General features: G+C 43.8%; 1 protein-coding gene across 6 annotated transcripts in view; it reads left to right on the top strand.

The window, feature by feature from the left end:
• Positions 1-544: 544 nt before the first annotated feature.
• LOC138754117 (phospholipase DDHD2-like) overlaps positions 545-11,621 on the top strand; it is a 34,300-nt gene continuing 23,223 nt past the window's right edge. The window contains exons 1-4 of one of the 6 annotated variants that reach the window (XM_069917958.1): positions 545-851; positions 5,117-5,471; positions 7,230-7,428; positions 9,455-9,639. In XM_069917958.1, the coding sequence (XP_069774059.1) occupies positions 5,142-5,471; positions 7,230-7,428; positions 9,455-9,639 (714 nt within the window). In that variant the 5' untranslated portion in view covers positions 545-851; positions 5,117-5,141. Of the gene's footprint in view, positions 852-960; positions 1,084-5,116; positions 5,472-5,575; positions 5,694-7,229; positions 7,429-9,454; positions 9,640-11,621 lie in introns of those variants that run through there. The other 5 variants (XM_069917956.1, XM_069917954.1, XM_069917955.1 and 2 more) reach the window with 5 other exon arrangements.

Here is an 11,621-nt window from a genome sequence, read left to right as displayed (position 1 = left end):
AGTCCAACAGACAGAAGGGGTTAATTGGATATAAGAGGAAAGGCTCTGTTGGACAGAGAGAGAGAGAGCTGGGAAGGTTAACTGACTATTTGACCCACAGATGCTACCTGACTCGCTGAATCCTTCCAACTTCTTGCTGTTTGCTTCAGTTTAACCCTTTAGACATCGAGTCCCTGTTTTCAAGGACTACCAAAAAGTACATATACTCCGGTCCCTCTTTCCCAGGACTGGTTTTATACACTGTACTGATGTTCGTACAGCGGTTTACCCATGGACCCAGCCCGGAGTATATATTGTGAAAGGTTTAAAATGATGGGAATCCAAAGGGTTAATGACGCTCATTTTTGAAGTAGGGTTTGGACTGTCCTCCATGGCCGACTTGCTGATTTTATCTAGCAGTTTTTTTTTCTTTAGATCGAAGCATCTGCAATTGCAGCTCAATAATCTCCAGCTGCTGTGTATTGTTTTGCACCTCAGTGTCAGGAATGAGGCTCAACCTTTTAAGCCGGACGTGAATCCCTTCCGGAAATGTCATCGGAGAGAGCGAGGATTTTTCAATCCTTCTTTCAGCGAGGCTCGGCAGGGGGCGAACATGGATCAGGAATTCGAATGAGTGGAAAACATTTGCAACAGAGCCGTGACGAACGGCATAGAGGGATGCATTTAACAATCGCAACCCACTGGCAGGCGCCGCTCGACCTTTGCTCTTGTGGAGGATTCGGGCTGTTCGGGATCTTGAGAGGAAAGAGCAGCGGCGGTGGAGGAGAAGGAAGCGGGTGGAAATAACACGCATGACACCGCCTGGTGCTCGTCTCCCCGAGCGAGCCGGTGTCCAGTTCAGCTGCAGGCAGGTGAATTTCACTGGGCGGGCGGGCTCTGGAACGCGGACCTGGGAATTTTGTATCAATTTGAACAGTCGCCACATTCTATCTCGGAAGTAACATTTTCAACTTGTTGCAACTGCTGCGTTGCCCGGGAAACGACTTGTATAGTCCTCGTACCCGGCCCGTTGACGTGTTCGAGTTGTAAAGACTGGGGATGCGGAGGGTGGGCCTGCTGATGAGCCGGTTAGTTGACGCCCTGGTTTGTATTCGATGCTGGACGTAAAGATTCAATGTTGTATTTTGAGAGGACGGGGATGATTGTTACTCCCAAATTAACATCAGTGGGAAGGGGGGTGGGGAGTGGACTTGATTATTGACTCTTTACAATTGTGTTGGGTTCAAATTAGTTACTGGATTTGCAACGTTATAAGATCATACAGAATATATTTGGCAGTAAAAGCCAATTACTCGGCAGGTCAGACAGCGTACTTTATATTGCAAACATTTCGGGCTGGAGCCCTTCATCGAGATCACTTGACTTTCTATAAGGCGTTTGAATGCATCCTGAAGGGGAAATCTTTCATTATCTGTAACACTGCCTTGTACGTTGCAGCCCCTTCACATTGCCCGTCAATGTACACGTCGAACGACAAGAAATGGACCTCTGGCCTGTTGTACACTTGATACCCGATCTTGTCTCCCCTTCCAACACCTGATCTGTAGCCCTGCACAAGTACAACCCTTCAAGTACACCATGTATTTTTAATGCGGTGAAGGATTTTTTTGTGTGTGTGTGGTTCAGTCAGTTTCAGGCTCCCACCTATCTAGGGGAGAGTGTTATGCAACCTCTCCCTTTTAATCCTCCTTCCATTTAGTTTAAATCCGTGGGCGTTCACGTCTTTGCCAAATATTTACTACTTTTCAGCAACTCATTATGTGTTTTTTTTTGATGTGCCTTTGTTAATCCTCTGCTCTGTCATCTCTTGATCCAAGCTCAGCGGATCATCATAGTGAAACATTTGCATTACCAACAGCTACCTTGTGTATTTTTCTGTAAAACCTCTCCAGAGTAGCTGGGTGTCTCCTGTAAGGTGATGAGAAGGGTGCAGAAATCATTTGTCAGTGTAGGAAACTCGGTCTACAGTGAACCTCCCTGCTCTTGTACAAGCAAAGCCCACTTTACTGAAAGCAAAGTGTGGCAGATCCTGACAATCTGGAACAAATGTTAGCAGCTGTGGAGAAATATATGCAGATAATCTCAGATTGGTGATCTATGAGCATGGAAAATTTAGAAATTTAAGAGCATGTTGAGTGAACTTGGTTTTTTCTCCTTGGAGTAACAGAGGATGGGGGAGGGGGACGTGAGGGGGTGACCAGAGAGATGTGCAAGATGGTCGTGTGGACGGCCAGAGGGCTGAAATGGCTAACATGAGGGGACATAGTTTTAAGGTGTTTGGGAGTATGGAGGGGAATGTAGGTTTTTCCACACAGAAGCCCTTTTTCCATTGGCATCTCAGTTAATTGGGCATACAGTGTCCTGGTTAAAGAAGCTGTTTCCACTGGGCCACTTTTAACTGGAACACATACTGCTTTCCTACTGACCATGAGTCATCCCTGGGGATAGGAGCATCTACCTTCAACAATAGTCCAGGGATGCAACTTGTCCTTTATTCACTGGTTTAATTGGCACCCGATGTCAACTGACACTGGGGATGTGAGTAGGGGCCCGAGGCCATCAATCCTTGGTGAGATTTGATGCCGGTCTGCCTATTGTTTCCCACTGGACTGTCAATTCCTGGAACAAGGTTCCAGTGGAAAAGGGACTAGAGAGTGATGGGAGCATGGAATGCGCTGCCGGCATCAGTGGAGGAGGCAGGATTGTTTCATAGACTATTAGATAGGTACGTGGAACTGAGCAAATGAGCAGTAGGGAAGAAAGAGTAGGTTATTGGGTCAGCACAACACTGTGGGCTGAAAAGCCTGAACTGTGCTAGAGATTTCTATATTCTATGTAATTGTTTTAATGAGCAGGAAAGGTTGGAGAAAACAAGGGGGATGCCTGTGATCGAGTGGAGACCACAGTGGTGCAGTGACCTGGACTCAAGCCTGACCTGAGGTGTTGTCAATGGGCAGTTGGCACCTTCTCCCTGTATCGCTGTGGCCATTCACCGGGGTTGGGGGCTCCAATTTTTCCAGCACCTTGTGGTGAGACATTCAGTTTGAGGTTAATTAGTGGCTGTAAATTGTCTCCGTGGTGTAGGTAAGTGGTTGGGTACAGAAGGGGATTGAGATAAATTGGTGAAGGAATGAGGTTGCTCTGTGAGCTGCACCAGCTCAATGGGCTGAAATGGCAGTGTCACTGAAACTGAATGACAGGTGGTGTTGGTGAAGAGAGCAGCGACAGGTAAACTGTAGATGATTAGTGTGGGTGAGGTGGTGATGCATGAGAACAGGAGCAATTCAGCGCTGGAAGGGTGCAATATGAAACCCAGCAATTTTTGGAGATCTGATCTGTTTAAACTTTAAAATTTTTCTTTTTCAATATTTTTATTAGTTTCATCATATAAATGTTACATAGGTACATGAGAATAAAATAGAATATTAGCAAATCTTGTTTAGTAATAAAATAGTATTGTGATGTATGTTTCAATTAAAAAAAAACCCCACTAAACTACTGATCTACTTGTCAAATCCCACCCTTTAGAGGCTAATGGCTTAACATGAACAGACCACTGCTGATCATTCTTTTTAAAAAAAAAAAGGTAACCAATGGGGTCTGTTATGAGCCCAGAGGACCCCAAAAGCCAGCAGCAATAGAAATTCACCAAGACAAATGGTTACTTAAACAAAAGTTGCTTTTAATTATCTTTAAACATGAAAACAGGATCAAACTTTCTTATTACTATTAACTTAACCCCCTTCTAATTCTAAGCGGACATGTATGTAAGTTCAGAAAAGTTCTTTAATTCTTCTCACTCCTCCAAGTTCACTGGTTGCAGGCAATTCTTATATTATGCACAGAATTTAACATTTATAAAGTTCATTAGGCTTTGGTGCTTGAAAGGTAAATGGTTACTGCTCAGGAAAGTTCTTGTTGGTTTTCAGAGAGAGATTTGTTGCTTGTTGGACACCCACAACTGATTCCTTCCGATCGGCCACTTCAGTGTCTTGCCGAAGAAACTTGCCCCCTCGTGGTTTTCTAGATGATAACCTCTTTCTTTCAGGTCACCACAGAGTTCCTTTTCTGTTTCCCTTATTTCAAGTGAAACATTATACAGCCAGCCACCTCCTCTTGTATGGACCACAAGGGCTTTGACCAGGTTGAACTAAGAACTCACAACCCATCTTCAAAATTGTTTTTTTTCCACCAGCTTGCCAGCTTGTCTTGTTCCAGTCCCAGCTGCTGCTGCTAAACTGTAGAACTGAATTCTCTCTCTCACTCAGAGTAAACCACATGACCCTCAGACTGTGGCACCAGACCCAATCGTCTGAGTTCGTTCAACTGTTGCTTTCCAAAACAATAATCCATACTCCTCAGCATGTCCAATTAACACCTACTTGTGAAGTCCTTAGATGCCTTCTTCAAAGTTTGTGCAAGGGCACCCAGAGCCTGCACTGTCTGGCTTGAGCAAAGATCTGGCATTTTAAATGAGATCTGTGTTGTTCTGTTTGTTTGTGATCTACACTTTATAAAAAAAAACCTGCCACAATTTTTCTTTTTTTAAAACATATACAATATAAAACATATACAATATAAAATATAATGTAATCTATCACAGGTCATAAAATAGAAACTAGTTAATCTTACAAATTTAAAAAATAATTAAGAAAGGAACCCCATAAAGAAACAAAATTAAGATTCATTTCAGTGGAGAAACCTCTAATTTTTTTTCCCCAAAGTCAGACACGCCATCATATCGGACAACCATTGAGTGGGAGGGCCAGCATCTTTCCACCTCATTAATTGGGCTCTTCTCGCGATAAGGGAAACGAGGGCAACAATGTGGGATTCTGAAGCAGTCAATATCAAACCTTTTGGCCCACTTAGTCCAAAGAGAGCGAGAGAAGAATCTGGAGTTAAATTAATATTAAGAACTAAAATTTAAATTTAGATGAACAGCAGCACAGAAACAGGCCATTTTAGCCCACAAATCCATGCTGCCCAATTTATACTTATTTAACCTACTCCCAGTTGTGTATGTTTTCCTGCATCTGTAGTCTCTTCTGTTGGTCGGTGATGTAGGTGGAGTTAGTGAAGTGGATTGCCACTACATTTTCCGTGTTTCTCGCAGGTCCACGTAGTTCCTATTCAGAGAGATGGCCGGGCCACCACCTCCTCTCCTTCCCACTGACGTCGAGCAGCAGAGTACAGGCAGCATTCTGGCCCATGATGGTGCGGCGGAACTGTGGCAGAGGAATACTGATGGCCATGCGCCTTCCTTGGCGCCAATGCTCTCTCCGCCGATTTCCGAGGCACGCGGCTGCCACCAGCTTGCCTCCTGCCAGGAACCAGGCAGGCAGCAGGCAGGGACTTGCGCTGGCTCCAGGTCTCACAAGGATGGTTGTGCCAAGCAACAAGGGCAGAGCACAAGCTCCCCCCATATGGCCCAACAGCAAATCATGCCTGATGCCACTCCATCCCATCAGGTGAGTGATGCCTTTCCCCAATGATATCTTGCAGCTAGCGTTTGGTTCAGTGGTTCATTTTATTTGATTTTTTTTTGAACTGCAGATTTTGAAAATCTGAGACGAAAACAGAAAATATTGGAAACACTCATCCAGTCAGGCAGCATCTGTGGAAAGAGAAACCATGAAGATTTCTGCTTGAAGATCCATGGTTAAAACTGGATGAAGGGTCTGCAACCTGAGGTGTTAACTGATTCTCTCTCTCTCCACTGACCTAATGAGTGTTTTCAGTGTTTTCTTGTTTCTCTGCGGATTTTTATTTATCAAACATGGCCTGTTTCCACTCCGTAAATGGTTATATGGTTAATGCTTCTCATAATCTTGTAGTCCTCTACTAAGTCTCCTCTCATCGATCTGCACTCCAAAGAGAAAGGTTCCAGCTCTGCTAACCTTGCCTCATAAGACCTGTTCTCCAATATAGGGAACATCCTGGTAAATCTCTTCTGCACCCTCTCCATAGCTTCCTATAATGAGGTGACCAGAACTGAACACAATATTCTAAGTATGATCTTACCAGAGATTTGTAGAGTTACATCATGTCCTCTCTATTCTTGAACTTGATTTTCCCCCTACTAAGGAAGCCCAGCATCTCATAGGCCTTTTACTATCCTATCAACGTACAGTGACCTTGAAGGATGTATGGATTTCCATACTCTTAAGTAACCGACCATTAACCTGTACTCAGACGTCTGGTTAGTCTTTCCAAAATGCATTACTTCATGCTTATCTGGATTGAAACCCATCTGTCACTTTTCTGCCCAACGCTGCATCCTGTCTATATCCTCTTGTGACCTTAGACAACCTTCAGCTCCATCCACAACTCCTCCAACCTTCATGTCATCCGCAAACTTACTGACCCATGTCCAGGGTAGGCATACGCTATCATTTCCTCATCAAAGGAACTTGGAATTTGGACGCACATTATCTGCTGGAGGAACACATCGGGGTGGGGGGGGGGGGGTGATGAAAGGAATAATTTTTCTCCTCCTGATGTTGCTCAACCCATTGAATTCCTCCATCAGATTTCATTTAGCTTCAGAGTTCAGCATCTGCAGTCTCCTGTAAATCTGGATTTACCTGTGCTTGTATGGATGGTGAAGCGTTGACTGAAACTGGAGTCTCTTGTGATGGTTTCTCGGTGTAAAGTGGCCTAATGTGTTAACCTCCTGGGGAAAACCATTGCACCTTTATAAAAACTGCAGGGCCATACTAATGATAAGATAGAGGTAGGCAAGTCATTGCCATTGGAGGGGGTGACTAGAACCAGGGCACATGGCCTCAAGATCCAGAATAGTAGATTTAGGATGGAGATGAGGAGGAACTGCTTTTCCCAGAGGGTGGGTGAATCTATGGAATTTGCTGCCCATTGAAGCAGTGGAGGTGACCTCAATAAATATATTTAAGACTAGGTTGGATAGATTTTTTTATCTAGTAGGGGAATTAAGGGATGTGGGGAAAAGGCAGGTAGGTGGAGATGAGCCAATCATCAGATCACCCGTGATCTTGTTGAGTGGCAGAGCAGGCTTGCTCCTATTTCTTATGTTATAATGACAAGGAGTGACTGCAGGACCAGATTAGGGGGGTGGGTGGGGGGGAGATAACATGAAACAGCTGGGGATTTCTCCGTTACTTGGGTGACTGTGGTTTCCATTACCACCCTATACTTTTTTTTTAATTGTGCTGGAACGATCTGCTTTGCTTTTGCTGGAATCTTCTCAGTATGCTCCAGGAACCATGGATCAGGGAGAGAGGCAGCCTGATCGACCATTGTCAGCCAGCCATGGGGAGGTGACCAAGGGATGTCCGTATGAGCCAGTGCAGCCACATTGGTTCTACTGCAGGATGGAAGACTCCAAGGCTATCTGGACTCCCTTCAGTAAGCTGGACTCTCTCAAGCTAGAGGAGCAGTTTTGTTCTGGTAGGTACCTGGCTTATGAGTATCCTCTAACCAAGTAAATTACTCTCAAATATTCATGTATTATTATATTTAAGTACTCTAATTATCCAAAATTGGATTCTCTGAAATCCTTATTTATCCAAATTTTTTTTGGAGCCAAACCAGGTTGGAAAAAAAAATCACCCGACATGAAATTAGAATGACGATTGTTCTTGTTTCAGGTAACTCTCTCCCCTCTGCCTTTCCATTTCTTCTTTTCCTTCCCTATTGACTTTTCTCTCCAACTCTCCCTCTCAAACTGTGTGCTGTTGTCTCCCAGCCATAAGCGGTCAGAAGAATCCCTTGTCCCAGCGTCGTCGAGAGCGGCCTCCCAGGCAGGAGTGGCTCTGTGGCCTCCCCTCCTCGGCATTCCAGAGCTCTTGATGCTGACACCAAACCCTCCCCTCAGCCTACTTGCATTTACTCAGTCTGTACCTCTCATAATTTTGTATACCTCTATCAAATCTCCTTCATTCTTCTGCATTTCAGTCCTAACCTGTTTAACCTTTCCCTGTTACTCAGTTCCTGAAGTCCCAGCAACAGCCTCCTAAATCCTTCCTGTAGTTGGGTGACCAGAACTGTGTGTAATACTCTAAATTTGGCCTCACCAATGTCTTGTACAGCTTTACCATAACATCCCAATTCCTATACTCAATATTTAATACTCAATACTTTAATTTATGAAGGCCAATATGCCAAAAGCTCTCTTTACAACCCTATCTACCTGTGACACCACTTTCAGGGAGCCATGTATTCCTGGATGTTAACATCTCAAAGGATCTGTCTGGACCCTCCGTGTCGATGCAATCATGAAGAAGGCCCCCCAGTGGCTACACTTTGTGAGGTGCTTGAGTTTCGATAGGTCACCGAAGACCCTCGAAAACATTTACAGGAGGACTGTGGAGAGCATTCTGGCTGGTTGCAGCACTACTACCGTTGGAAAAAGATGAGCACTCAGTAGCACAAGGACAGCTCCTTCCCCGCTGCCATCAGATTCCTGAATAATCACTGCCTTACTTTTCATGCACTATTTTGTTTTATTTATTGTTGTAAGATGGTTATAATATTGAACTGTGACGCTGCCACAAAACACCAAATTTTGTGACTTGTTCATGACAACAAATTCTGATCTGTATATCCCTCTGTTCTACCGCACTCCTCAGTGCCCTACTGTTTATTGTGTATGTTCCTCCTTGGTTTGTCCTTCCAAAATGCAGCACCTCACACTTATCTGCATTAAATTCCTTCACCCATTTTTCCAGCTGGTCCAGTTCCCTCTGCAAGCTTTGAAAGTCTCAGGAGCAATGCTCCTTCTAATTTTTAGTAGTCCGTGAGCGCATAAAGTATTTTTCCTGTGGCAAAAGTAGGTGCACACTGAATGCTCGTGCAAATATAAACTTGAAATAGTTTCAAGATAATTTTGGCCAAAAGCCTGTCTCTCTTGGCTAATGAAACTGTTCTGGTATGTTTTAATATAATACAAGTGTGATTGCATTCTACGAAGTAATGAATTTAGTTAAGATTTTATTCTATACTTTGAACTACTTTGTTCAATTTGTTGTTCCGTTAAATAAAACATCAATGAGTATTTCTCATTTTTTTGTGTGGCAATATTTAAATAAATTAATAACAGTTACACCCATCAATTCACAGATTATTATTATTAAAGTTGTCAGAAATGGTTAAATCAAAATTCATTCAATTACAAAGCTAGTTGACAAACTATCTAGGTGCTTAATGTGAACACTCGTGGCACAGTTTATGTAGGTTTACAAAATATTTGACATAAACTGCTCTGAATAATGCACATATTAAAGTCACTTAGGTATTAGTTAACAGAAACAGTTAGCGAAGAGATTATTTTCAATAAGTATAATTATTAATTACTAAATTAGGTCACTAACCTTTTGTGCACAGATTAATTTCCTTTGTGTACTGGTCGCAAAACGTGTGTGAGCGCACAGCTTAGAGGGAGCAGTGCTGAGGAGTGTCCTTTCTCTTCCCAAAGCATTGCACTCGGAGGTCGTGGCGACGGATGGCGGTCGTTTCGATGTCTTCCTGGCCAAGCGGTCCAGGCACGCGGTGTACTGGCAGGAGACCCCCAGCGAAGTGCGGCGGTGCACCTGGTTCTACAAGGGCGAGAAGGACAGCAGGTTTAACCCCTACACTGAGGAGTTCAGCGAGCAGATTGAGGTACGGTGCCGCAGGCCAAGACCTGCCCTCGACCTCCCGTCTCGGCTGTCTGTTCCCCAGTGGAACTGCCAGTGTTGGAAGTCCGTACCACTGGAAGTTTGCCAGCATTCTAATCCTGCCATTGCCCCAGGCGCTGGCAAGAACACCTTCCATACAAGAGAACCTTCCATACACCTGTCTGGATCCTCTGTGGCAATTGGTGGATTAGGAGGGCTTCACTTGTAAGGAGGGATTCCATTGGCTGGGCTTATTTGTGCCAGATCATGGGAGGCCAAGAGATGACTTTGTTAACATAGAATATTCCAGCACAGAGCAGACCCTTCAGCCTACAATATTCTGCCTATATATACCTACCAAAAAGAAATCTAAACACTCCCTACTTCAAAAGCCTCAAATGTGCCTAAAAGTCTCTTGAATGTCGATATTGTTCCAGCCTCCACTACCACCCTTGACAAGACATTCCAGGCCCCCACCACTGTATATATTTTTAAAAATACCCCTAATGTCTCCCTTAAACCTTCCTCCCTTCTCTTTGTACAGGTGTCCTCTGGCGTTTGCTACTCCCACCCTGAGAAACAGATGCCCACTGTCTGCCTAATTTGTAAAAATTCTGAGGGACCCGGATAGGATTGATATTCCAAGCCTTTTATTTCACCCCCTCCCAAGGGCAGTGGAGTCTCCAACTAGAGAGCACAGGTTTGAAGTGAGAAAGGAGACTTGTAAAGGAGATCTGAAAAGTGAGTTTTTTTTTTCCCTGTACAGGGGATGGTGAATTTCTGGAATGAGCTGCCAGAGGAAGGTTACCTCGTATCTGAAACGCTTGGGACCAGATGGTTTTTGGTTTACAGACAAGGGGGCTGAATGGCCTCCTTTCTCTATGTTATTTCTCCTGGCTTCTCTGCTTGTGTGCTGCTGTGGACAGTTTTTTGTCCAAAACATTTGCTTCCTGAAAAAAGAAAATTGGGGATTATGATGGACAACTTCAAGTAGAACACAAAAGATCATTTTAGATTTGCTGTATCACGTAGGAAATAATTCAGCAAATGGTCAATGTAGTGGTCAGCACACGGCTGTTACAGTTGGATAAGCATTAAATTAACTTTTATTGATTTGCAAATGGCATTGATTTCTGAGTATCTCTGAGCCAAGCTCTCCGGTTGACTGCACAACCAATCTGAGGAGCCCAGGGTTTGTCTTGGTCACCAAATTCTACATCCGAAGTAGAGCTCTTAGGGTTTCTTAATAAGTACAGTCATGCTGCGGCTTTCAGCCTTGAGCCTATACTCACCACAAATGTAACAGAATGTATCACCGCGGCATTGATGAGACATTTCCGCTGTATTGAATCTTCCTGAAGGCAATAAATGCTATTGTTAAGTGCACTCACTATGCCATGGCCTGAAGAACATGTGCATCAACATGCATTCAGTCTATATCAGTGTAATGCACAACATCTGTATCTGTGAGATGCTTTTATAGACTGACTGTATCTCGCCGTACGAAACACACCCAGACCTAAAACATCATTTACATACCGCCTGCACTGAATGCATGCCCAGGAAGACTTGGACTGATCAAAACAGTTTGCCTTGTGGGTTCTATACTAGTAGACTTAAAATATGATGCGAAGTCGCAAAAATAGGTTGCATCTTTAAAAATAAATGTACATGATAGGATCATTTAACGGTGATTTTCATGATCAGTAGCCCAAAATCGATAAAATACACCCAAAAGTCTTCATTGTCCAGTGTAATTTCAGCTCCAACATCACCTTTTCATATGTGGCTGAGGTTTTCCAAAATCTATGTCATGGAAAGGGGCAGTGGAAGCTTTGGAACTTTCTGGAAATGATAGTGGGATCTCTTTCTTCAAAGTCTCCTCTCCCAGCACAGGTCCATTAATAAAATCAGTCCCCCATGAAGATTCTTGTGACCAGCCATGACTTGAGGGGCTGAATGGCCACCACTATGCTAAAATTATTT

The sequence above is a fragment of the Narcine bancroftii genome, chromosome 2 (genome assembly GCF_036971445.1).
Source record: "Narcine bancroftii isolate sNarBan1 chromosome 2, sNarBan1.hap1, whole genome shotgun sequence".
NCBI classification, from domain to species: domain Eukaryota; kingdom Metazoa; phylum Chordata; class Chondrichthyes; order Torpediniformes; family Narcinidae; genus Narcine; species Narcine bancroftii.
Note: the sequence above shows the minus strand (reverse complement) of the source record. Positions and strands in the feature narration are given on the sequence as shown.